General features: G+C 44.7%; 1 protein-coding gene across 3 annotated transcripts; it reads right to left on the bottom strand.

The window, feature by feature from the left end:
- Window positions 1-47: 47 nt before the first annotated feature.
- PAX9 (paired box 9) lies at window positions 48-20,331 on the bottom strand. Of its 3 annotated transcripts, XM_025391979.1 has the most exons (5): window positions 19,998-20,331; window positions 15,806-16,202; window positions 14,380-15,006; window positions 11,272-11,411; window positions 48-1,665 (listed from the first exon to the last, which is right to left on the bottom strand). In XM_025391979.1, exons 2-5 carry the CDS (start codon window positions 15,807-15,809, stop codon window positions 1,411-1,413), a joined length of 1,026 nt encoding a protein of 341 aa, XP_025247764.1. In that variant the 5' UTR covers window positions 15,810-16,202; window positions 19,998-20,331; the 3' UTR covers window positions 48-1,410. The 3 variants fall into 3 exon arrangements, with proteins under 3 accessions (XP_025247764.1, XP_025247763.1, XP_025247765.1); XM_025391978.1 differs by lacking the exons at window positions 15,806-16,202; window positions 19,998-20,331 and having other exon boundaries at window positions 987-1,665; window positions 14,380-15,322; XM_025391980.1 differs by lacking the exons at window positions 15,806-16,202; window positions 19,998-20,331 and having other exon boundaries at window positions 1,321-1,665; window positions 11,282-11,411; window positions 14,380-15,322.
- Between the last annotated feature and the right edge of the window lie 5,871 nt (window positions 20,332-26,202).

Genomic DNA, 26,202 nt, shown 5'->3' with positions numbered 1-26,202 from the left:
ACAGCTGTTATTAACATTAAAGTGAAAAATAAATTGGTCTAGAAAGGTTTATGAGTTAAACTGTGTTCTGTAATTTCAGAAATGAATAAAGGGAATTTGTTAAAATTAAATAACATTGTATTTCTAGTACCACCACCAGTTTACCTACATGTGATACATGCTTCTGTACAACAATGTAAACTTCGCAGCAAGCCATTGTTACATTCATTAGAGCAGAATTTTCCATTTTCTTTAAATTACAACATAATTTTGGGCTGAGATTGCTGAACACACAGGTAAGCCAACAATAACAGTACAATTTAGTTTCACAGTGGTTTTCTTAACACAAAGTTCATTTTAAGCATCTTTGCAAAGCATTTCACATTAAACTTAAGTTTCTAAGTGACTTCCTTTAGAGCCTTCTTGTTCAGATATCTTCCACCCTTTTGTCTTTATATGCTTGGCGTGTGTGTTGTTTGATTAGGTACAAAATGAGAGACTGGCTTGTTTTATTTGTTTTTCGTGTCCTCTGCTGTAGAAAGAAAGTGTCCTTCATGAGATGTTGAAGCCTTCACTGCATACACAAAATTTGGGGGCAAGTCCAGGTCCAGGAGCCCGAGCAGCCCACCACCAAACAGAGACAAAGACGTTGCCAGAAAGTCACCTTTGCAAAAAAGAAAGAAAAAAATAGAGAAGGGGGTGGGGCTGGGGGGAGGGGAATATCTTATGGAATGAAGACACAAATGCACCATCCAGAGTCCATATTTACAAACTAATAGAAAATATAAACATTATTGTATTTGGAACCAAGTCAAAACACCAGGGAGAGCTAGATTCAGATATTGCTTGGGTTCTACATATATTTTTCAACAAAATAGGTCATGTCTTAAAGATAAACAAAGGATCACTCAAACAAGTCAATTATTGATTTGTTTCCTAATGATGAATTAAAGCTTACTTGGTTACCATATTTGATTAGAGGGTGTAGCATAATTTTTTTTCTATAGGTACTTTCCTTTATTGATTTTGCAAAATCTCAACAATTGCACATTTCAAAAGTTTAGGTTGATTTAGAATAAATATACACATGTGGTTTTACCAAAGACTAGTTTGTAAAGTTCCTTAAACCCTTTGAGGGGTGTAGGTTTCTTTGCTATATTAAGACAGTATGTGGGCAACACAATGTCTCATTCAATGCTTATTGTTGCTCTTGTTTTTAAATCCTAAAGTCATGTCAGTTTTTCTGCAAGAGAAAAGTTACGGCAAGAAATATGTAAGTATCATCAGCACAAAGGATGTGAGTCCGTACAGCCAGCTTTCAAGGCAGGAGAGTTGGAGGGCAGGAGGGGTGGAATGTGAGACCTGCGAATTGGGGGAGGAGGTGCTGATACGGGGAGACCCGGGTGAAGCTGCTGGAGACGGAATTTCCCATCAGAGTGCGGAAGCCGTGACAGAATGACTACCTTCTCTGGCTGCCTGCATTCCCTTGAACGCCAGCGATGCGGGAATGTCACAGTTGTGGGGAGACAATGGGGTGCTGCCAGCATGTTGCCACCCATGTCCAGCAACATAACCAGAAGGAGCAGCGCTGTAGGTCATGTAAGGCGACACTTGGGCCGGGGTAGGGTAAGGAGCCATGCTGGATGCTGACACAAAACTGCCCACAGCTGGGAGACCATTTGGTGCCTGAGAGGAGTAGAAAAGAAGTGAAAAATAATCACGTGATAGGAGTGAACATTTCACAGGTTCTTAGGAGCAGAATTTAAGTCTGAGTAAGCCAACAATGCTCTAACTCCACTCTCCGACTGTTTAAAAAAAAAATTTGAGCTTTATTATATTCTAAAGACATTCACAGTCTTGCCACTTAAACAAACATAATGGCAAGATATTATTCTTTCCACAAACATTTAGAGAAAGCTGCAACCAGAAAATTCATAGTATTTGCTTGTGCTATTTGGAGGTACAGGAAGGAGGTGCAGGGTGAAGAAAGAATCAATGGCGATTAAATACTCTTAGAATCTGTTCGGCTGTCCTCATTGCCTTTGTCAACCTTCCTGGGACTTGGGTTTTGTTTGGCTCTTTTGTTGAGGCACTTGTGACAGGCCTGGTTGGTATAGCTTTTATTTTCAGTAAAGAAGGGCACAGACTGCAGGCCGTCATGTTAGAAACTCACAACAAACACGACCTTCGTTAAAGAAAATATATACCATATTTTAAGAGATCATATTGAAAATTCCCGTTGGACAAAGGACATACAAAAATCAGGCACTTTGTCTTGTAAGGATTTTTAAATGAATATTGCAGGTATCTTTTCCAGGACTGTTTTATCAGAAAGGAAACTGTCTTTCCTCATATAAAAGAACTGCATATACCTGGTTTTGAAATTGGAAATTTTGCTTGCAAAGTTTTTGGGCCCTGTGATGTGAGTTTTTAAAAGCCACGTGGATAAATCTCTTGAAGTGAATTTAGAAGTTAAAATCTTTGTTTGCAAACACAATGCAGCACTCCTGGCAGGCGAGCCTGCCTAGAAACCAGTGCTCTCTTGGCAGCCAATGAATTATTGTTGGTATCGTTACTATTAACAACACTAAAAACACCCTGATTTTTAAGCCTGATTCTGGCATGAACACTGGGCATCCTTCTTCAAGTAGTCTAATTTTTTCCCCTCAATTTTTATACTATTTAGAAATAAAGAGTAGATCCTCTGTCCTGATAGTGACATGAATGAATTACCATTTCAACATATTTCCTAGTGAAAATATAATGTAAATACTATAATTTTATTAGGAAAATTCATTTAATCCTTAAAATTAAATTAATCGGGTGTATGTTAGCTAAATACGTCTTCTCGTTCAATTGCAACATATGAATTACTTTCTAATTTAATTTATTTGGGCTATTGTTTTCACTTCTACATCTATGAGAATGCAGTGGTGGGGTCTCAGAAACTGTTTTCTCAGTGCAGAGTAGATGAATATGTACATGGAATAGAATATATACATAGGTATGACTTAACATTACTCATGCATTTCTGACAAAATAAGAAAAATATTAGAGGGGTTAGCCTTGTGTCTATGTTCTGTAAGAACAAACACCTCAGGTTGTGTTTTTCGATGTTGGTTCTTTGAAAATAGGGAATGAAAAAGGAAGCTAAAGTTTCTTAAGTTTGTCCTATGTCCCAGGCACCAAGAAATATCCAACATATTTTACTGAATAATGAGGACTAATGAATTATATAGTTCATTACAAATGATTGAGTTTATCATAATTACAAGATAGCATGTCACAAACACAAGACAATGTTCAACTGAAATTAAAGTGTATTAGAAACGTCCCAGAGAATGATGATGCTGCATTTTTTTAATCAAGAAACTACTGCACATAACTGTTGAATACAAATGAAATCATCCTCTTTTTATACAAGGATATAGATTAAGAGGTTTAGCCATGTACCCTTAACCAATTGGCAAGTCAGTGACCATGTGTTAAAAGAATTTATCACCCCTGTCCAATGCAGGGTCCTCTGTAGCATATCATACTGTTTTTCCTGGACACTTAAAAGATAGATGCACTTTAATTTAAAACTAGAGCATCTTTTGAGATAACATCCGGTAACAAATTCTTTTCTCTCCTAGAACATGATTCTCATTGTTAGATCCTCACCTCTTTCTTAGCTTCTAAAAAAAAAAAATAGTTTCTTCCACTTTTTGAGAATTGCTGATTATATCTCAAAGGAGACACACTTTAAGGCTCTTGTGAGATGGGTATCAAGATAGAGAACTATCAAATTACAGGGGAAAAAAATTTAGTTTTGCATAGAGATTATACTTTTTATCATTTTTATTTAGAATTGTCCCAATAATCTATGATAAATGAGTTTGGAAAGAAAGAAATCCAATTCAGTTATGGAAAGGTGTTCACATCTGTATATGGTGTTAACTAATATTTTCATTTCCAGCATTAACTAATATTTTATACTACTGATGCCAGTGTGAACTAAGAATAATGAAAAAAGAATGCTAACATTAAAAATTAATTCTAAAATAATAAAAATCTTTGGCCAACATCATACAGTGACATAAGGTTAAACAATTTAATATTATACATGACAGAAACAATGCTCTAGTTAGCAGAACATAACTGTTGGTGAGTTCTATTTTTCATCACAGCTAAATTTTTCCTACTTATTCTTTTTTCTTTGTATTTTATCTGTCATTCAAAATTACAGTTCTCTCTGAGATCCTTGCTTAGTCATCTTCCCTTTTCTTACACCTTTGCTCTTGGAATTATTGCTCATTGACGTGCCCCATGTACTTGGACTCTTGAGTTGTTTTGTTGCAATGTCTGTGGTTCCCTTACATGGACCCACTTCTTTTTGCCCAGAGGTGTTCCCCCTGAAAGGTGGCCCTCAGAGACATGCTGCATTGAACTTTTATCTTAGATAATGCTCCTGGAATTTAGGGGGAGGCAGGATATTGGATTTAGGCCTGTATTACCTTTTAGTGCCTTATTTATTCCATGATTACATTCATTTATCAAGTGGTAAAAATTGAGCAAATTTTTCCATATTTGTCCAATTTCTCACACTTAATTCACAAACTTGCTTTATGTCATTATTCTTATTATTAAATATTTCAAAGTTCTCTTAAATCCACAATATTTATTTAGTATCATTTTAGTAATGCAATCCCCTTTGTACTGCAGAAAGACAAGGTAGGAAGAGAAGCTCGGAGAGGGTTGATTTCATCTCATAGGAAAAGGTGGCCCAGTACGGTGGCTCACGCCTGTAATCCCAGCACTTTTGGAGGCTGAGGCGGGTGGATTGCCTGAGGTCGGGAGTTCAAGACCAGCCTGGCCAACATAGTGAAACCCCGTCTTTACTAAAAACACAAAAATTAGCCGGGCGTGGTGGCAGGTGCCTGTAATCCCAGCAACTTGGGAATCTGAGGCAGGAGAATCGCTTGAACCTGGGAGTCGGAAGTTGCAGTGAGATGAGATCGTGTCATTGCACTCCAGCCTGGGCAAAAAGAACAAGACTTCATCTCCAAAAGAATAAAAATAAATAAAAAATTTTTAAAAAAAAAGGCAAGGAGAGGCTACAGTGTTTGCTTTAAAAAAAAATAGAAATCTTTAAACTTAAACAGTATAAAAATAGCCCTTAGTTTTCCCTCAGGTTAAATTATGACCTAGCTTGGGGGTCTGGAGACTTTTGTCTTAATTTTACTTTTTACTTTTGAAGTTCAGATTTGTAAATTTAGAAAAAAAAAAGAGCAAGTAAATGTGCTTTAAATTTTACCTGCCTCCTGCCACCTTCATTATTTATTCATTTTAGTGACTCAATAAACACATCAATTTTCTCACTATTAATTTTGACACATAAAATTAGTAAAAGATATAAATCTCTACTGGGTCAAGTAATTGTTATTTATGAAGCAATCACTGAAAGAGTAAAATTTTCCACCGCAAAGGAAAACAACTACAGGTAGCATTGATGTTTGTTTATTCTTTCCAGTAAAAGAGTACATGACTTAAACATCCCAAATCGGTTTAATGTTTTCAGTGAAGGGCATGTAATTAATCTGAAAAGCTAGTTAGGCCGAGTAGAGACTACCAAATGTACACTATAAATATAGTGGGAGCAAACATGCTAAATTACTCTATTTAATTGGATTGTAAATATGATTTATAAATCAACCAACATATGGAATCCCCAGGGAAGAGTAAACAAATTTTCCAAATGAAACCCCAGCAATGGGCATGTAATGGAAATCTCATTTTTGAAAATGACTTTACCTAAAGATTCCATAAATAAGACTTCAATCCGTCAACTCCTTTCTCATGTGGATCTTCCATGAAAGGCATGAGAATTCTTTCCCCTGAAAGAACTGTGCAAGGGTGCTCTCTATAGCAAACTATCTTCTACCTAAATTTGAGAAGGAGATTTACTAATACAAAGCAAAATAGACTAAATTGCATACCCTAGAAAAAGTAAGTTACTTGCTTTGTTTTAATACTTTTAGGAAAAGACCAACTTCATCACACTGACATTAAAGGAAAGAGTCTAGAAAAAAATATATAAGATGCAATGTAGTTCTAGTTAAGGTTATTACAAGAAGAATGAAAGTACATGTTTTAATTTCATTTGTTCTGAATGTTCAAAATACAGATTTACCAGTTTTTTAAAAGAAACTTTAGTGAATATGTCGAAGAACTGTATTGACAGAGGGCTAGATTGTAACTGTTTGAGGACAGGGACTTGCCTTAATCATCTTGTATCCCCACAAAGTAGTATACATCATAAGCATTCCACAACCATATGTACACTTAAGTTAGTACAGGTTTGTGGAAAGCAAAAGATGTGACAGTCTTGCTTAAAAAATAAAGCAAAAAGGTAGGCACCGTTTATCACAGGACAAGCATTACACTTTAAGCAAGCAAAATGAATAAAGCTGTTTAAAAAAGTAAACAGAAGTTCTAACCTAGCCATTATTATTTGATTTATGGTTATTCCATTTACCCTCCCTCCTCCAAGAAAATGAAAATACATTAGTATCAAAACACTTGTGACCACCATAAAACTGCTATGGCAAATGTCTGGCAATTAGAGGTTATAGACCATTATTCAAATTCTGGGAATTGTCTATTCAACATTTTTTATCGTGAAGATAAATGCAAATAACAGTGCCAGGTCCTCTACCCATAATCTGCTTTCACTTATCAGTTCAACCCGGTCCTCCTCTTATGATAAAATGAATTTACCTTGGCTTTATAATAAAGTAGATTTAGCCACAAATAGAGATATGCTTCACCTAGAATTTCAACCTCAATATCATAAGCAAGAAAAAGTTTTGGATCTGAAAATAAACAAGATTTTCTCTTTTTTGGTGAACTCATTTTTCTGACTGTCATTCTTCCCTTTTTAATTCATTATCCAATGACCTAGTAAACCATATCTGACAAAATGAAATGATGGTTATAAATATGGTTTCAACATTCATCCAACAAGATCTTAATTACGCTTACTTATCATATTGTAGATCTAAATGTTTTTAAGAAATGGAAAGCTGCTATTTAAAAGCTTTTCTAAATTTTATAATTTTCCAAAATATTATTAAAATTGACATAGCCTTGAACAATTTTCAATTACCTTTCCCTGCTATTTTATACAACACATTTTACTGATATATAATCATTAATTTTATTTTGAAATACTACTGGTTAAAATATAACCAGGTCAAATAATGTTTTTCATAACAGATAACATTATGAATTTCAAAGACATTCTGCTGGCATTTGCCTAAGATTTCATTGTTTATAAATTATAAATTGTTTATAAAAATTAACTTTAATATGAAGAAAAATTTAGTGCAATATCATTTATATCTTTCTGAGAACAGTACATCCGCTAGGACAGCCAGTTTTTAAAATAATATACTAGAAAATCACATTTAGGATTCTAGAAGACTATCTTCATTTCAGATGCATGTACAAGTAAATGCTTCGTAAGAATTTCAGATTATATCTGTAAATTCAACTATTTGAACTTAATTCTGAACTTTTAAAAAGTTCAATTATTTATAGACTATTCTCTATTTCTGACATCCCAGTTTGTAGCTAGTGTTATATTAAACTTACCAAGTTAACATCTGCAACCCCAAAATGAAGATACCCAAAGCTTATAAATCTGTGTCTCCAATTACTTGAGAGTATCAGATATTCAATGTATTTTTCCTGAGAAAGTATGCCCATTTGTAGAAAAATTTTCAAGAACTATACAATTATTTATATATAGCTTGAATAAAATTGAAGCATTAATTCACTAAAGACTTCCTAAAAGGACAAATGTATTCCAGCCCCTATAATTCTCTTTATGAGGTTTTTTGACCATTCCAATTGTATTTTATTGGAGTTTTATGCTTTCAACAGAAAAGAACCAGCCATAAGGAACCAGAGAACATTGTTGCCATTCAGAAGCAAATGGGATTAAGTACTTCTAGCCCCCATATTAACTGTGGGTTTAAAAAAGCCAAAATAAATATTCTATCCTCAGAGACAATAAGGACTTCTGAATGGCACTGCAAAATGTTAATTACAATGTAATATTAATATGTAAGACAAGTTGGAATATTCTAAACTGAATTTTCAAAGACAAAAGATATCTATATGCATAGCTGAAATGTGCATACAGTTTTAATTAGTAGGAATCAGGACATCTGTCTCTACAGTTTAAGCTGAAAATAGAAACTCTAGGTTATGGTAATCAATAGTATCTATACTCAGTTGTGTAGTTTAGCCCCTTGGTAATTCTACAGGTGTCCTCAGGAAAAATATGCTTTAAGCACTATGATTCTGAATTCTCAATTTCCTTCTTTATATAATAAAATTAAACTAGTATCACATAATATTGCACTATTTAATAACAATCACAAATGCTCTGAAAGTTGGAAAATTTTTAAAGATTTTTTTTTTGGCCAAAGACATTCAAGTTTTTGTCCATAATATAAACAGAGGGAAAAATATGTGTTACCTGAGTTTACATTTTGGTTGAAATATGCTGATTCCATTTTGAAAAATAACTTTTAAAAATAAATCTGCCCTTTGAACATTGGTAAGAGAAATGCACATATATGGGCAACACTTTACCTTTGTATGTTTATAAACAAGTATTACTGTGTAATTTAACCTTACACGAAATCAATGTCTAAAGTTCAAAACTGCTCAAAAAAATGACATGGCTGAAGTTTATGTGCCTACTTAGCACATCTTCAGCATTAAGCACTATTTTGATAATTATCATAGAGTAGCCACTGATTTATATTATTCTTAAAAACTTTTCAGGTTTTGAAATTTTACATCATTTGAATTATCTAACTATTAAATACATTGCAATGCAGAAGATTAGCATATTGCAATTGAGAACTTTGCAAAAGTAAGTTTGATATTTTTTATTCTGGAAAAAATAGTTTATTAAGTATTTAGAGCAATATTTATTTGGCTACTTATTTCTTTAAATTATATTATTTTATAAATGTGATAATTTAGTGGTTTAAAATTTAGTATATAAAAGGTAATCTATTTTTAATAATCAGCATATCAATTACTTGAAACTTCAAATTTTTTATTTTAAATAATTTGTCAGTTTAGTTTTGAAGTGTGTTATAAATTAAGCATTTCCAAACAAGTTTCAATGCTAGATCTATAATTCAAGGAAGTGAAAATAAAAATAACTGGCCGGTGCGGTGGCTCACGCCTATAATCCCAGCACTTTGGGGGTGGATCACAAGGTCAGGAGATCAAGACCAGCCAGGCCAACATGGTGAAACCCCATCTCTACTAAAAATACAAAAATTAGGTGGGTGTGGCAGCGTGTGTCTGTAATCCCACCTACTCCGGAGGCTGAGGCAGGAGAATCGCTTGAACCCGGGAGGCAGAGGTTGCAGTGAGCCGAGATCGAGCCACTGCACTCCAGCCTGGGAACAGAGCTCGACTCCGTCTCAAAATAAATAAATAAATAATAACTATAAAGGTTTTTTTGGATTATGACTGCTTGATATATAAACTGGGTTCATCAATGACATGTGGGAATTAGAAACTTTTTCAACTCTATACTTCACAACGTTAGTCCAATAAATGATGACCTAATAAAAAGCACTAAGCGCCTATTAAATGCTTGCTTCTCTGGTAGGCGCTTTGTATACACTCTTTCTATGTTTGTAACAAGATCCCTTGAAGTTTTGACTATGGTCTCTCAGAACAAAGTATACTCTGATAAATATTACTTGCTTTTACACGTCTCTCTTTAACTGCCACTTAGAACCACAAGTAATACTTAATAAATGCTTACTATGTGCCATATGGTTGCATTATCTCATTGAATACTCATAACACCTCTGGGTTGGGAGTATCATTTCCCTGTTTTAAAGATGAAGAAATAGAGACTCTAAAAAATTAAATATTTTCCTAAGGAGTCGTACAGCCAGAGATTGGAGCTCCTAACCATTGTACTATTCTGCCTTTTCTTTGCAAATGACGAATTAAGGGTGGGTGCTTTAGCAAAAGAAAATGACAAACTTCCTTATCATTTCTCATTGACACTCTTTACAGTAGAAACAGACTAAGGAAAAGGGCTCTCTTTCCTTGCTTCTATTTTCTGTGTTATTTGTTATTGGAGAGCCACCAATGTGTATTCTGATTCTATTTCAACAAAATAAGAGAGGGAAGAGGAAGTGGAAATGGGATTTGTTACAGAAAATAATGACCAGGATTTTTTTCCAAGTGAATAAGAGGAACAAGTTCCACTTAATGTTAAAAGCTGATTTTGACAGATAAGAAAACATTAAAAATTTTAAGTCTTCAAAATAATAAAACGAAAACTGAATAGCTTGAGGCTTTGGAATTGAGTTCGGGATTAAGAAATTTGCAAGCCTACTGAGGTCTGCTGGGGAAACCTTACATTGCCTTAAGGTTCGGTTTTTGAGAGTTTTGAACTCTTGACTCCAGGACGGTGATGAATTTAGACTTAAATCTGGGGCTTTTGTTGAGGTGGTTGCTTAGCTTTTCTCGGGCGGGGGGGAAACACGAGTGTTTTAAATTTTCCTTTGGAGACATGAAGGAGGGACAGAGGGAAAGAAAAATTAAACGGTCCGCAGCCAGTCCGTATAATTTGAGGTTTTCTCACTAACTTCCTTGGGAGATTACAATGTGACCTTTAGTCGAGAAAATGGTAGCTCTGTTACGTTTATCTGAGTGCCCCTCTTCACAGGACTGGCCAAGCGGATTTGTCCGAGAGCCACGGGAGGGAAAGTCCGAGCCTGAGGACCCCGCAGCTGCTGCTGCACCGCGAGGCCGAGACCCGGTGCGCGCGTTTCGCCGGCGTGAAGGTGCGGGTCTGAGGCCCCAGGGCTGCTCCGCCTGGCCCTTCGGAAGCGCCTTCTTTGGTTAACTCTACCCTGAATGAGAGCCGCTGAAAGGGCTTCGGGAGCCGCCTCCCCAAGCCCCCAGAGGCCGAGAGGCCTGGAGGCGCTTCCCAGAGCCGCGCCCCGGGGAGCCACCGCCCCAGACCCCCAGCGCCCTGGCGAGCTCTCCCGACCCCTGGCGGGGGTCGAGGCCCCAGCTCCGCCTTCCAAGGCCCGGGCCTCTGCTTAGCCCCAGTCCACGAAGGATCTGGCTGGTAGCAGCAAAGGGGCGCCAGCCTGGGCTTCTCTTGCGGGAAGCTCAGAAAGGAACCCTAGTCTTCATCGCCTAAATCCCTGCCGCCAAGCGACCCACCTGACCTGACCCTCGCCTCCTCACCTGACCGTACTTGGCTTCCTGCTCCAGGACTCCCTTTTCCAACCCGTTCACCGTGTGCGGGGCGGTGGCGGGGAAGTTGTTGCGGCCCAGGCTGCTCCACTCCTCCACCTTGGGGCTGTGGTAGGGGGAGCTGTCGCTCACTGCTGAAGAGGAGAGAAGGTGTCAGGCCGGAGGCCCAGCCCGCGCGCCCCATTCTTGAGATGGGACCCAAACCCGCGACGGAGAGCTGTAGGGCTAAGACCTTGGGTCGGCCCCCTGCCCTTGGCCTCCCGAGGGCGCTAGGCCCAGCCGCGACCTCCTGTGCTTCCAACCCAGGCCTGGTGAAGTTTTACTTGCCTGAGAGTAGGCCTTTCCAAATTCTCTGACCCACGCCTGAGGGAAAATATTTTTTTCTTTTTCAATCAGTATTTTATTTCCCTCCGCCCCTCCGCTCTCCCAGGGCAAAGGAGTGGAAGAAACCTAAATAGGGGAAGGAACCCTTAAGGCTGCACGCGCCGTTTTCCACCTCCTCATTCTTAACCCAAGGCCGACTGGGGGTTGACAACGATTTGGGAGTGGGGCTGGCTGAAAAGAAAGAGAGGGGCGTCTGACCTAAGGGTGCCTGCACTGGTGCTCACTGCGCTGTGGGGATCTGGTACTTATGTCAATAGAGAACAAAAAGACCTGCAAAGTCCTTTGCAAACAAATAACTAAATTATTCCCACGATACGGTGCAAAATATACGTGCACAGATTTCTGCTTTGTGCGTGCATAGGGCTCCCCTTGATACTCTACCTCTACACATTACACATGTGATATGTGCATACGACTTAAAAAATAAATCTTGCAATTGCCACTATACATGCCATGGGTGTTAGTGGCAAGGTTTTCCTGAAAAAAGTTTCAAATATGTATATACAAGAAAGAGAAAATGAAATAGGTTAAGAAAATGAAAGTAAAATTAAGTGTTAAGGTGTAATGCCATCAGTTATTCTTTCTGTTCTTGGTGGAGATGCAAAGAAAATCGTATGGTGTAAAGCAATTACTATAATACCTAGGGTTGTGCATATTGAATTATTGGCATTTTTCGGTGTCCAGGTGTAGTTTCAAAGAGATATGTGAAGGCTACAAACAATGTATGTTTGTCTTTGGGTCCTATGGATGGAGGAGCGAAGTTTGGCAAAGCCATTGTAACTTGATTTTAAACACGTCCATCTAACACAGTGCTTAAGAGAGTGATCATTTTTGCAGAAATGATCATTTTTATAATCACAAATTTGTCACAAGCTGGGTTGTTTAAAGCTGGCATCCAAAATCACAACAATATCTAAAAGGAAAAGTTGCTCCTTTCCATTGGCCAATGCTTTCCCAACTGACGTTTGCTCTGATGGTAATATCCCTAGGCAAGAAAAGTTTTATTTTCAACGCTGTCAGTCTTTTTTTTTTTTTTTCCACTATGTTTCCTCCTCTACCACCCCCAAGAATTAGATTGAGTCCCATTTGCACCAGGAAACTGTTTTGGTCCAGAACTGCCTGTCTGTCTTTGCCTTCACAGACAAAAGGCAGTCGGTGGGCACAAGCCTGAAGTTATCTTAAGAAATTGAGATCCCCCTGTGAGCCCCCATTTCTGCTGATCTCACACTTTCCCATGAACAGGGGCTTCCTTTAAATGTCAGTGAGGTCAGTTTATCCTATAAATCAAGGGCAAACTCTCTCCAACTACGGCTCCAAGTAGCTCCAAATAAGACAAAACTGGGGTCTTGTAAACTTGCAGTCAGAAAACAAGAAGATGAGAAATCAGAGCCCTGCTTTAGTTACTTAAAAAGATAATTGTGCCAATGTGGTGGCAACCAAGAAAAGCAGGAAGTAATTAAAGAAACTATTTCCCCCTTTCCTATTTAATTTTTCCTCCACACTTTTAAAACTTCAGGCTGAGAAATTAAGAAAGTGGACTATCTACGCATTATTTAAATTCTGCATCTAGGTCATTTAGACTTTCTTTTCTCCCTACCAAGAAAAAAGTTAACGCCTTAAAAAAAAAAAACAAAAAAAAAAACAAAAAAAAAAAACTCAGTAAAAGAAAACAAACTCAGGTCTCCTGCGGAAGCCGGACTGGGCAGGAGGGCTCGGGGAATCCTCCTGACAACGCAGAAAGGACGCTTAGGACTAGGCAAGGTCAGGGGTGAGAAAGGAAAGGAACAGTGGGGTGGCACTGCTGAAAGCATGCAGGAACTAGATAGATATCCACTTGCATTCTCGGGGACCCGGGGACCCCAAAGGAAAGTGGCAGGCTCAGGGAAAACTGAAAAGAACCGTAAAAGGACAGCATGGAATTGCCTGCATTTTATCTCCATCACTGCAGTTGCTGAGGCCACTTCCCTTCCTAAGATATATACAGTGAAATCTGTTAAGTTAGAAAGTGAATGATGAGAGAGAGAGAGAGAGAGAGAGAGAGAGAGAGAGAGAGAGAGAGAGACAATGTGAATATGACTTCATCTGGGAATGAGTTACATGCAAGTTACTAGTAGTAACTTCGGGACCTCTATTTCCGAGGAAAATGAAGTGAAGCATAAGAACGAAACCAATTAGGTGACATTTGAACTTCCTGCCTGAGCAAATTTGGCCTGATTACCACAATCCAGAATCGGAGAAGAATACTTCAGTTTCCACCGCGTGCTGGACTGCTCCCGGCCGTAGTGATCCCCAAGCAAGCTGCTCTGCCCGCAGCGGCGTCTGCAGCCGGCAGCCCCAAGCAGGCTCGGGCCTCCCGGGCTGCGCCCCAAGTCCAGCCCCAGCCGTGCTCTCCAAGTGAGCAAGCCGGGCTGAGGCTGCCTCGGCGCGAGAGGCGGGGGAGGGTGGAAAATGCGAACCATGTGTTGGGGATGGGGGGATGTTATGGGTCTGATAGTTTGAGTTGAGGCAGGAGACTGTGTGTGGCAAGGAAACCAGGGGCATGAGTTTCAAGTTAATGAGATCAGGACACCCCCTAGGAAGACTCCTTACTTTTCCAAAGGAAAAAGCTTTAGGTGGTGGGAAAGACAGGGTCCCGGAGGCCGCAGAAACTGGTACCTCCGCTGGAGTGCGGAAGCAGACGCTGCACATTCACATGACCAGCCTCTGAGCCCCTACCTTGGTCGGTGATGGAGCGGATGCCCAGGATGTCTGTGACGGAGTGCGAGGAGGGCCAGGTGCGCGGCATGGCCACCGAACCGGGGATGGCAGGCACCCCGGGTGGCGTGGGCACCTTGGCGGCCGCCGCCGTGATAGGGTTGGGGTATGAGTAGATGTGGTTGTAGGGCAGCGCTGGCTGCGGCGTCGGCTGGTGCTGCTTGTATGAGTCGTAATGACCCTGCTGGGCCAAGTTGCCGATCTTGTTGCGCAGAATACGGCTGATGGAGCTCACGGAGGGCACGTTGTACTTGTCGCACACGCCGTCCGCCAGCAGGCGGTCCCGGATCTCCCAGGCGAAGATGCCGGGGTCCCTCTGCTTGTAGGTCCGGATGTGTTTCACCACGGTGGGGGTAGTGACCCGGGGCTTGCTGCCCCCGATGGCTCCTGGCAAGATCGAGCCCGTCTCGTTGTATCGCGCCAGGATCTTGCTGACGCAGCCGTGCGAGACCCGTAGCTGCCGGCTGATGTCACACGGTCGGATGCCCAGTTGGGCCAGTTCCACGATGCGAAGCCGGATGGCGTTGGGCAGCGGCCTCCCGTTCACGAACACTCCTCCCAGCTGGTTCACCTCCCCGAAGGCTGGCTCTGCAAAACGAACACACAGCGCGCAGGGACGCGCACCCGCTGCTTGGGACAGCCGCCTGCCACTGGGCCTCCCTGCGCGTCCGGGGACTGGGCGAACGCGCCCGTCCCGTACTAACAACTGGGACTGTCCCCAAACCATACGGTTCCGGAACATAGCCGAACGGCCCGAAACGGTCACGGTCCAATCGGACCCCCTCTCTCATTCCTGCCGTGCCAGAGGCCCCTACAACCAAGTAAAGTGGTGAGACGCAGGGCCTCTCCGAGCGTTCAAAGTCTCCCGAAGCAGGAGGGGAAATCGGTCTTGACGCCTGAACGCGCTCCTTCTCGCCTGCTCCTTACTAAAGTCCTTGAGCCGCTCCCTCTCTCCACCCATCCCATCCCCAGCGTTCCTTCTGGAGACCCGGGCAGTTAAACAAAGTCTAGGGGAAGCTAGAGGGTGTGTTGTTGTTGTTGTTTGTTTTGTTTTGTTTTGTTTTCCTGTTTTGTTTGCGTGTGTGCGCGCGTGTGAAACAAAACTTGGTTTGCTACTGGGGCTGCGGGGCGCTGATGCCACAGCTCCCTTCTCTTAAAATCAGAAAATGGCATCAACAGCCACCCAGTAGCCAGCGTTCACGTTGAACTGCTGTGCGCCGCTGACCCTTAGCGTGTTCCTACAACTTGTAGGAACACGAGCAAAGTCAATAGAGAATGTGAGCGCTTAGTGGCGCGCGCCCTCGCACTCCCTCCCTCCCTCCCTCCCTCGCCCGTTCGCTCCCTCCCTCCCTTCCCGGCTCTGACAGAGTCCCCCGCCGCCACTCACCCATTGCTCCGAGCAGTACACCAACCCGGCCCCAGTTCCGCACTCCCAGACAGAAACTTTCCGCACCGCCTCAGTGGCCCGGCCTGTTGCTACCCGGGCGGACCGCCGGCGCCTCCGATTCTTCCCAGGAGGAGGAGGCGAGAGTGCAAAAGGAAGAAGTAAAAGGAAGTCTGTGCCCCGATGAAAGAGACTTGAGTTCTGCATTTCAATCTAAGCAGCAACGTGGGCTGGGCTGAGCGGGGCCGGGCGGCTCAGTCTATCACTCACTGGGGACACGCCCTAAAAGGGGCGGGTCCGAGGGCAAGCTGCGTGGTGATTGGTGCGGGTCGGTGAGCTACAGCGCAGTCCAGGAAACTCCTTCCGCTGTCTCTTTCAGGCTGGCTCCCCACCTGGGTGACTAAATACAATGAAAATGGGTGTTTGACATCTTCCCAGAAGAGGCACAAAAAGACAGCAAAATCAGGCTGGTAAAATGCTGAATAAACAAATGAAAGCGTTTGGTCTGAATATGAATGACTCGAAGGGAGAAGGGGCCCTAGGAGACCTCCTCTAGGGAACGATGGACGCCTCAGAATTGAAGTTAAGACTATAGGTGGGAGGCGGCGCCACCGTGCACAGGGGTGAGGGAGTTGTCTTAGCAAAATCTGTCATGCGGGCCTCTGGGGACTGTCAGGAGATGATCTGTGTCACCTGCCGATTCTACCTCACTTCAGTCCATGCCAGGTGGCGAGAGCGCAGGTGTGAGAAGGTAGGCCGGCCAGAGAAACCGGGACGTTGCGGGGAGCCCAAGCAACAGGTGGGGGCCACTGTTAAGGTCAGGGAGGTTCCTCCTACCGCCAACTTCCTGCGGTGGCCCCCCAGTACAGGTGGCCCGGCTAACCACTAGCCACACAGGCTCGAGGCAGGGGCCACGCCGTGTGCAGGGAACTGAACCACAGGCGGCTAACGCGAACGCACCGCCCCAAGTCGACCGATTGCCAGTGCGTGGGGCACTCACTATGGAGCCCAAGGCTCCTCCACATTCAGCCACTGTCCTGGGCCCCTGGCTCTCGGTGCCAGCGTTTGCGTGGGTTCTCCAAACCAGTGAGCCCCCTCGAAAGAGTTTTGTTTAAATGTAAAAGAGACTTAGTCCCAAGACAGTGGACACCAACGCTGCACATGGATGTAATTCCCTCGTCTTCCGTCAAGCTCCCAGAGGCCCTGCAGTTCTCCCTACTTCTGAATTTTCACTTTTGTTCACTCTAAGTCTAACCTAAAGTGTACCGTATGCCTTTTTGCAGCCAAAGTTATTAATATTTGCATTTAGGGTTGTGGAGAATGTGAATCAAAATAATAAACAAGAAGAGAAATATTTTCCTGAATTTGGAAGTTTGTACTTCTTGGGGTCGTGAACTCTGCTACTGCTACTTGACAATCCAGAAGGCTCCTTGTGCACACAGGATTCAGGCTGCTTCCCCAGCAGTCCCTAGGGATGTGTGTGGCTCCGGTCTACACCCAGGGAAGCTGACTGGTCCCAGATCTCAGGCCAGTAAGTTACAAGAACCCGGGAAAAAAACTATGATCAGCCGTGCTTCTGCAAAGGAACAGATCTCCAGATTCGCACTTCTATGGTTAGGATGCACTGTAAATTCAAAGTTACCTAACAGAATGGAGGATGTGAAAGATAAAGATGAACTAAAACACCATTCGTTAGAATCGGAATCTTGGGAAAAATCCCACAACTAGACATATTTGAACTTGTCCCTTTTTTGTTGGTTGGTTTCAAATGTTTAAAATCTTGAAGTTTGACTTCATAGCAATTTCACCCTGGTCTGACCCCCAATACCTGTTGGATGACACCATGTGGCACCGCCTGGCATTTTTACACAAGGAAAGCCTTCGGAAATCTAAAGATTTTAGAAGCAGCAGCTCCTTCTTAAGGCTGGTAGATAAATCAGTTGAGGCTTTGCCGCATCGGAGGGGAGCTTACGACTTTGCCTTAGGCTTGCGGGAGGGACTGAACTTGCCCGGCAACTTGATCAAGCGGGAATCCTCCTCCCACCTCAGACACGCAGTGAGTTTCGACCTCTGCGCCGAATCTGCTCTACTTCCGTGCACCCAGGGAGAATTTGCAGTCTGCAGGGCTGCTAGGCTGGTACAAGGATGTTCGCATGCCAACAGGCAAGACCTAATGTCCCGCGGGGTTCTGGAGACTTTGCAAGAGCTTTAGCAGTTCTACAGCACCAGCCTAGACTGGTTCAGAAACTGACATGGTTTAGAGCTCTGGTTATATGGAGGTAACATACAGCTCCCTCTTGTTCCTACCAACTCCTTCAGCTGTCACACATCTCCCCAGTTCTCACATAGGTTCAATGCCATCTCTCCCTTTCCACCTGCTGGACTTGGCTGTGACCATGTGGCCTTAGCTGCTGCGGATCCCCTGGGCGCGCCAGGGGTAGTAACTCACTGGGCAGAGGGCCTGTCCTTGGCGCCGGCGGCTCCCCTAAGGCCCCACTCATGCCGGCGGTTGCAGATACTGGGTGCTCTTGGCATTCTCAAGAGCGCAGGAAGAGTCAATTTTAGGTGCTTTGGGCCACTAAGTATCCGCGGCAAGCCGAAGCCCCCGATCTGGGACCAAAAGAAGCCGAAGCTGCAGACAGTGTCAGCGGGATCCCAGCAGAAGAGGGTGAGGCTGAAGCCTTCCCGGGGCGCGGGCCGAGTGCTGGGGCGAGGTAGTCAGCTACCCGCTGAGACCGACCCAGAGACGACGGATCTGAGGGAGAGAAAGAGGGATGGGAGAAGGAAGAGAGAGAACTCTAAGGTCTGGTCAGTCCCGATGAACGTAAGGATGTAGGACTTAGACAAAGAACAAGGGTCAGCTGGAGTCAGTGCCCCTTGGTTACTGCTCACTCTGGACCCAGAAGATCACAAAGAGATGGGAAAAATTTCGACTAAAAGGAGAAATTTAAGACCAAAACCAAAACACAACCAGAAGGCCTGCAGCTGGCTCAGGCCGCGGAGAAGCCAAAAAGCCTTTTCCTAGTCGCGTCGAGGCCTCCTCCGAGGGGCGACCCGCTCTCTGGGTAAATATTTATTCAGTGGGAGACTGGAAGCCAGCCGGACCCGAGAGTGTGAAGAAGGGGGGCTGCACCGAGTGAGAGGAACCAGTACACTCGGCGCTGGCCGGATCCTAGTGTACACCCGCCCGAGGGGAGCATGGGCCGGGGACTCTGGGTGCAGCTTGGCCCAGGCGTGTGGCTGGGGAAGCTTTAGACCCCAGCACCACCGGATCGACCGGACTCCGCCCTGCCCTCGCGGACCCCAGTCAGATGCTGTGAAGTCTCCATAAATCTGTCAGCCGTCCCAGTGCCGCGGGCAGTCACCTGCGGCGCCCCCTTCCCGGCACTAGAGCGGCCGGCAGAGAGACTCGGAGAAGCAACAGGAATCTAGCCGGGCAGACTGTACCCAGACCCAAGCACTGCAGGTTGTGCGGAACACGGGGACTCCTCCCTGTATCCCCAACCTGGACCGACTCCAGGAAACCTGCTCCTGCGGGTCTACAGGTCAGTGATGACTGCGGATGGGAGGACAGGGCGAGAGTGGGGGGTGCGTATGCGCGGGAGAGAGGTTGTTCTATTCCGAGTTGCAGTTATGACAGGCAGAGCTAGCAGAAAATATTAAGGAGCTGATTCCTCCAACTTGCCCCCTGCTGGGGACACGATCCCCCAAGGGAGGTCCAGGCGATGGTGCCCGCCTCTTGTCCACTCGGAGGAGTTTCAGGGATTGCAAGACAGAGTCCAAGGTCCGGGACTGGGATTTTCACAGTGCATTGACTTCTAGCCGTCTGGGAGAAAACGCAGTAAAGGCAAGACCTTTCAGGATGAGTTGGGGTATTGCGCGCGGTGCAGAGAGAAAAACAGGCCCAGCTTCTCCAGAACTCTGGCCCGCTGCTATGTCCCCGTCTTGCAGGGTAAGTGGCCAACTGAGTTTCCCAGAAACTGCAGCGGCAAGTGACAGCCAGAAGCTCGCCCCGCGCCCGGGGAGAGGGAGGGTCCGCCCAGGACCGCCGGCCCTGCAGGATCTTCGCTGCGGGAGGGGGCGGCCGCTAAAAGGAGCAGTCTCGGGGATTGGGGAGGGAGACAGCCTTCAGGGGTCCTCTGCCCCAGGCAGATCCGGAGTGGGAGAGGAGGACAGGAGGCGCCCACACACTGACCTGCGGCCTGGACTTGGAGGGACTGTGAACGCACCAGCCCAAGGAGAAGCCGCAAGCGCACGGAGAGGAGCAGAGCGCGACCGGAAGATGCTTGGAGAATAGCCCCGCGGTCTCTCCACCGTCTCATCAAGGAGCCTTACGGTTCAAGAGTCTCTCCGTGACTCCACGAGGTAGCTAGAATGGCAGCGGGTTGGGTCGGGCCCGAGCTCGGAAATGCGTCCCGGCGTTCTGAGGGTCCGACAGCGACGGGACCTGAGCCCTGCGGGCGGTGGGATCGGCCCCACCGGCTGAGAGAGCTCGTCGCCCGCTTTCTCCTTGCGAGGGCAGGGGAGGGGCCTGTTGCTGTCTGAAATCCGCTTTTAATTCTCCGCCTGCCTGTTTCCGATCACCCGGGGTTGGTTTTTCTGTTTGCTCACTCCTTCTATTACAGTAAAAACAATCGACATTTCTTTTCAGTTTCCCCATATTAGCGTCACTCAGTAATTGTTCCCCACCCCCCTTACCCCACGCGTTGACGGCGAGCGGGATTGCTGGTATTCTCGCATTTGGAAGCTTTCCGAGCATATAAGCAAATCTTTCCTAAAGACTTTAAAGTAAAAATAAATAACGGCCCGGGAAATTGCCGTGACCCTAACATTACTTTCTGAATGCAAATTACACCCATTTTTCAGTTTTCAACAGTGGAATTGCTTTCAGAAGGACAGTGTGGAGCTCCATGTGATATGATTATGTTTGTTTATTAAATCCGCAAATGAAAGAGAACATATTTTTATGCAGGGGGCAAAACTCTGGGCTGCGGGATTGCAAGAGCGAACAAGGATCGGATCCCAACAGAGGAAGGGGGGAGCGGCCTAGGGGCAGGGAGGGTCCCTGAGGGGAGGCTGAGCTGATCTAGCCAGAGGGAGGGGGATTTCGTCTTGCCAGGGTGGCAGCATTAGCAGAAGTTGCGCAGCTTGGTGAGGAGGACGCAGTACATGGTCACTATACAGCCGTGAGCTGCAGCGCTCAGGAGAGGTGCAGCTGCGTGTGGGAAAAAGCAAGATTGCTGGTTTGAGACCCTGCCCTCAGGCGTGAGGGCTTTGGGGCTGCCTCCTTCCAAAGACCCTATTGGCCTAAATGCTGTCTGGAAAAGATAAACGAGAACCAGGCCAAGCCTCTAAACCCTGGTTTCAGGACTCACATGAAACCCTTCGGGGGCTCCCACTGTGGTCTGAGTTATGTTGAATGCAGCTTTATTGCAAGGTCCAGGTTGCCTGCAGGCTGTGAGGCCCAGCCCGCTGTTCTCTGATCAGAGCCGGGCCTCTGCCCTCTAGGCCCCAAGCTTCGGCTGGGCCCGAACTGCTGATGGAGGGACCAACCCACTCTAACTTCTGGCTTCCGAGGAGTCTGAATCAACCCTCAGGCCGGAGTCATCTTGACGGACACCAGAGTTCTCCCATTTTCAGTGACCCAGGGCTCACTCACTGCGCGTTTCCTCTAGGTGGCATGACGCCCTTGCGAGTCGCCCCCAGTCCTGTGCAGTCTGGCGAGTCCTCGCACCTGAGCAGCGTACCGGGCGATAGGGGGTTGGTGCGCTGCAAAGTCTAGGCGCTGTGTTTCCAGCCTGTCGCCTTCCCCGAGTTCACCCCGCCACCCACCAGCCCCGTGCCGACTCCGAAAGCAGAGACTGGTGTTGCATAGTCCTAGCTAATCCCTCAAAAACAGGAAGCGGAGGCTGGGAGCAGAGGGTTAGCGTCGGAGTCACAGAAAATTTCCCGCAGTCTTCTAGTACCCCAGCCGCCTCTCCCGGCCACCGCACCTTGTCACAGCGCCACCTATAGGAACCAGATTAGATCGCGCTCCCACTGCAGTTTTTGACAAGACTGGGAACCGCCTTTGAAAATCCACAGAACTTCAAAGCCCGACATTTTTGGTACCCCCTTTCAGATCCCTCTGCACCCTCAACTCTCCATTGACTCCAAAGCTCCCCACCATTCTCCACCATGCTCCAAGGGAAACCCGATCATGTCTTTTCATGATTCACCGAAAACCCACCTTCCATGCCCTACCGGGCTGGATTCTCTTGCGGCCCCCAGGGGCTACTCAAGGACACTGGTAGTGAGCTGTCCTTGCGCCAGGGCGGGAAAGCTGGGGGCAGCAAAGAAACTCTGCAGGGAAGGGTGTGGGGAGTGATGGACCCATTCTTCTCCAGTTCATCCTACAATTTGCTGAGGGCTCACGTCTAACACAACAACCGTCCCAAGGAGGTATTATTCTAGTTCCCGTTTTACAAGACATTAAATAAGAGCACACAAGACACTTGGATTAAACGAAATCATATTGTTAACTAACAGGGGGAAATCTGAATTCCACCATGTCCCCATTGTTGTTCTCTCCATTCCCCTAATCTGCAGGAGCACCTCACGCTGGAGCCCCCAAAGAAGCCCCCATACCGCAGGTGTCTACATTGAAAGTGGACACTCTTCTACCCACCTCCACACTTTAGAAGACAGAATGCCGCCCAAGGCCGGACCCAGAACCTGTAGCAAAGAGGATCTGCAACCTTGTCCTCCTCACTACGGGCCAAGAATCCACGCCGAGGAGGTCGCAGATGACTGGGTGAGGGCGGGAGACTGCCTGCACGTCTCCTCCTGGCCCCGGCCATCCAGGGCATCGAGGTGAGGTCCGCAGCCACTGGGGCGGTGCACAACATGTTCCAGGAGCCCCGTGGCCGAGCGGCGCACAGAGGGGCATGGAGAGGACCGGGAAATACCCTGCTCTTGACTGTAATTTGTTTCCCGAGGGCCAGGACATGCCCGTAACTCTCAGTGCGCACTCAGAGCATCAACTCAAGCACCGAAAAAATCCACCTTTGCCTTCTCGGGGATTCTTTCTGGGGTATGCCTGTGTGTGTTTCTTTTTAAGACCACTATAGTGGGAACAAACCAGGAGGTGCCGAGTTGCAATAAAATTAGAACCCATAATTAACACAGAGAGCTGGGCCCAAGTGGCTCGGAAGTGCACGTGGTGGAGTCAGTTGGCCTTCCTCCGCGGAGTCCGGGCTACAGTTGCGTTTTCTTTCTTTGGAATGCATCTTGGAGTCAGGATCAACTCCTTTCATTCCCCGCAAAGAGCGAAAAAATAAATCATTTCATTTATAAAAAACGATAATGATAAAGAGATTTCAGCGCACCCTGGGAGAGGTGGTAGCCAGAAGAGAAAGCCCGGAAGGTTGTTAGGGGCAGGGGTCACTTTTACTGCCTTGGGAAAATGCATTTTAGCTGCGGCCTATGCGGAATTCGTTCCGTAGGGATTGGGGATGCGCCTCCGAGTCGAGCCCGAGGGCCAGAACTGCGAAATCTCAAGCTAGTGTTTTCAGGTTTCGTACGAAAAACTGGATCCATACCAGGACCTCACCGTTCGCATTTTGGCGGAGATCACGAAAGCTCTACGGGCCAGGAGGAACCTTGGGGCTAGGGCGGGGCATTCCTGCAACCTCCTGCGCAGGGGTCCTACGCCTCAGGTCTTCTTCCTGGCTGGGGTTGGCCCTCCCGGGAATTGGGCAGTCTCTAATAGGCTCCTCTACCTGCCGGCTGTTCGCTCCAAGAGGTGGATTTGCGGGGTCCAGGGCGAACCCTTTCCTCTTCCCTTTGCCAGTCAGTGCACCTCCTGCCTAAGTAAAAATTCTGCCCTCACCAGGACCAACGAAAGAGCTGACCTCTCACTTCCTCCACAGCGGCTGTGGCTTTCTAGACAAGCTGCGTGTCTGAGCCAGTGGGAGAACAGAGTATAACCACCTCTCCATGGGCACGATTGGAAGGCAGTTCTGGGAAAATTGTGAAAGGACCCAAAAATGTTTTCAATGGACACACAGAGGCTAAGGGAGAGAAATGTAAAAATGAAATAAATATAATTGCAAAAGTGTTTAACTCTTTAATAAGCAAAGAGGGGTAAAACACAGTACCATCCTTGCAGAGTAAACCAATTTTGCCAGCAGGTACAAACTGTTGTGTTTTTTTCTAACGAGAGAGGGGGAAAAATGCTGCTTGCATATGATTCACATTTTTCATCAATAAAATGTTTTAAAAGTAATATGAATTAGCCCAATTTTTTTTTTTAGTGGGGTGGGGGGAATCAAGCAAGTGTTGCTGATTTTATTCAATAGATGCATTGTCTTTTGCACAGAGGTAAGAAATAATTTGTAAATGTTGTTTATAAAGTGAAGCTACCTACACATTTTTAAATCTTAAAGATGTTTAAGTTCATAATGTCATCGCATAATCCATTTTGGTAGTACGTTTATTAAAAATCATATTCTTGGCAGGACATTTAATAAAAATCAGACTAATTTGCAAGGAAGGGCATAGTAGACAAAAAGGACAAAGAAATCTCTTAAGTAGAAAATTTAGAAAAATAAAGAAGAGTGTTTAGACAATACTAATCCTTCATGTTTTATTCCAATTCCTACAGTTCTGTTTACTGTAGTTCTTATGCATTAAAGTGCTACAGTTTGGGTTCTGTTTCTATGCGATATTCAGACTGTAAATTTAATGGCTGCAGGGGGAGAGGAAGGATTGCGAAAACCAGAGATTAGCATCAGAAATGCTGGACCAGCGTCCTATGCATGATGCAGCCATACCACTGAGGCTACCATTCTTGTCAGACTTCTAGGGTGGATATAGAGGACTGCGGAAGAAGGCTAGTTCTATTTCCTGCAGGATCAAAATGCCAGCCCAATACATTGGCTGACCAGTGAGCCACTTCTTAGAAGGATAGAAAGCCAAGGTCATGGCCACAGGGGACCTTTAAAAAACCCCATAACACCTTCCTGCAGGACCAGAGGTGTGAATCTGATGTTCTGGTGAGCTGACAACACAGATTCCCTTAGCAGTTTTTATTGCCTGGGTGATTCATATTCAATTCCTTTGGGATTGAGTTCTGCCCGGCCACATGGTTCCATTCTTGGAGACACCCCTTTCACTAGGGGAAGAAATAATGATCCCATTACTCCATGTAAAAAAACCTTCATAATGCCAGCTTAAGGCTAAAAATGAAATCCCTGAAAGTCAGAAAATAGAAAAGTCAAAATTCTTTTAGTCTGTTCAAATCACCCTGCTTCCTGGGCTATATAATGCATGGTACATTTACAAGCCTCCCCAGCAAGGCCATTCCAGCAACCAGGCACTGCTGCTGCTGTGTTTAAAGGGGAAACACTGGAGCACCACTTGACTGGGCAGATTTTCCATTTGCAGTTTGAATGTTTCATGCCAGTAGATTTCAGCACTTTCTTGCTAAAGTACTATACCGCATGCATTGGCAAATGGATTTAAAACTTAAATAAAGCAAATTAACTTATAGGTAACCAAAAGCAATTCAAAACAAGAAACAGACACTCTGCAAATGTTTTACATACCTCGAAGATTTTCCAGGTACCTAAAACTCTCTAAATCCAGCTGTATCATTCTAGAACAGTGCTACACATTTCTCCAACTCTGACAGAAAATGAAGTTCTTCAATGGTAATTGATGCAAATAGGTATATTTTCTTCAACACTTCCCTAATTTTTATTTTAGAATTAAACATCCATCCAGTTTTCCCAAGAGGAAAAAATACAGTCAGTAGAAAGATGTGTTATTTAAATTCTGTTTTGAAAATTCAGACATAGCTGATTTATGGATTATAACTTCCAGAAAACGTCTCCCCACCTCTTATTTCAATTTTAAAGTAGCTAAAAGTATGAGTTTTCTTTTAGAAACAGACTTATCTATAATATTTTAGCTGTGAAACAAAATTATTTAAGACTTTCTGTTTCTCTTACATCAGAGGGGATACACACACACACACACACACACACTCACACACATATATATATATATATATGCAGAAAACAGAGGGTTAACCTGGTAGAGTTGTGTGTAAGTTGAGCCATGGCTTCTGGCCACAACATGCACATGATCTGTGTGTTTCATCATGGAACTGCTAAGGCACATGAGGGTTTTGGGGGATAAAGGTATTAGGTACATAGGAGACATCATTATTTCTATTAGAGCAATTAGTCTCATGGAGAAATATATACCCTTAGGGTAAAATATACATTGAGTTCTGTAAAAGGAATGAATAACATACACTTGGACATCACTGCATAAAAGCTGCACTTTTTTCCTCTACAGGAACATTTTTTTGTGTCAATAAAAATGATGAAGGCAAAGCTAGGCAGCCTGGACGT

This window comes from Theropithecus gelada, chromosome 7b (genome assembly GCF_003255815.1).
Source record: "Theropithecus gelada isolate Dixy chromosome 7b, Tgel_1.0, whole genome shotgun sequence".
NCBI classification, from domain to species: domain Eukaryota; kingdom Metazoa; phylum Chordata; class Mammalia; order Primates; family Cercopithecidae; genus Theropithecus; species Theropithecus gelada.
This window is presented reverse-complemented; position numbering and strand designations above follow the sequence as displayed.

Excerpts from the sequence above, each read along its gene's own strand:
- PAX9 (XM_025391978.1), bottom strand. The coding sequence starts at position 15,160 with ATGTTCCGGAACCGTATGGTTTGGGGACAGTCCCAGTTGTTAGTACGG. Across the intron at positions 11,412-14,379 it reads CCGCTCCATCACCGACCAAG|TGAGCGACAGCTCCCCCTAC; the intron begins GTAGGGGCTCAG and ends CCTCTTCAGCAG. Across the intron at positions 1,666-11,271 it reads AGGAAGCCAAGTACGGTCAG|GCACCAAATGGTCTCCCAGC; the intron begins GTGAGGAGGCGA and ends TACTCCTCTCAG.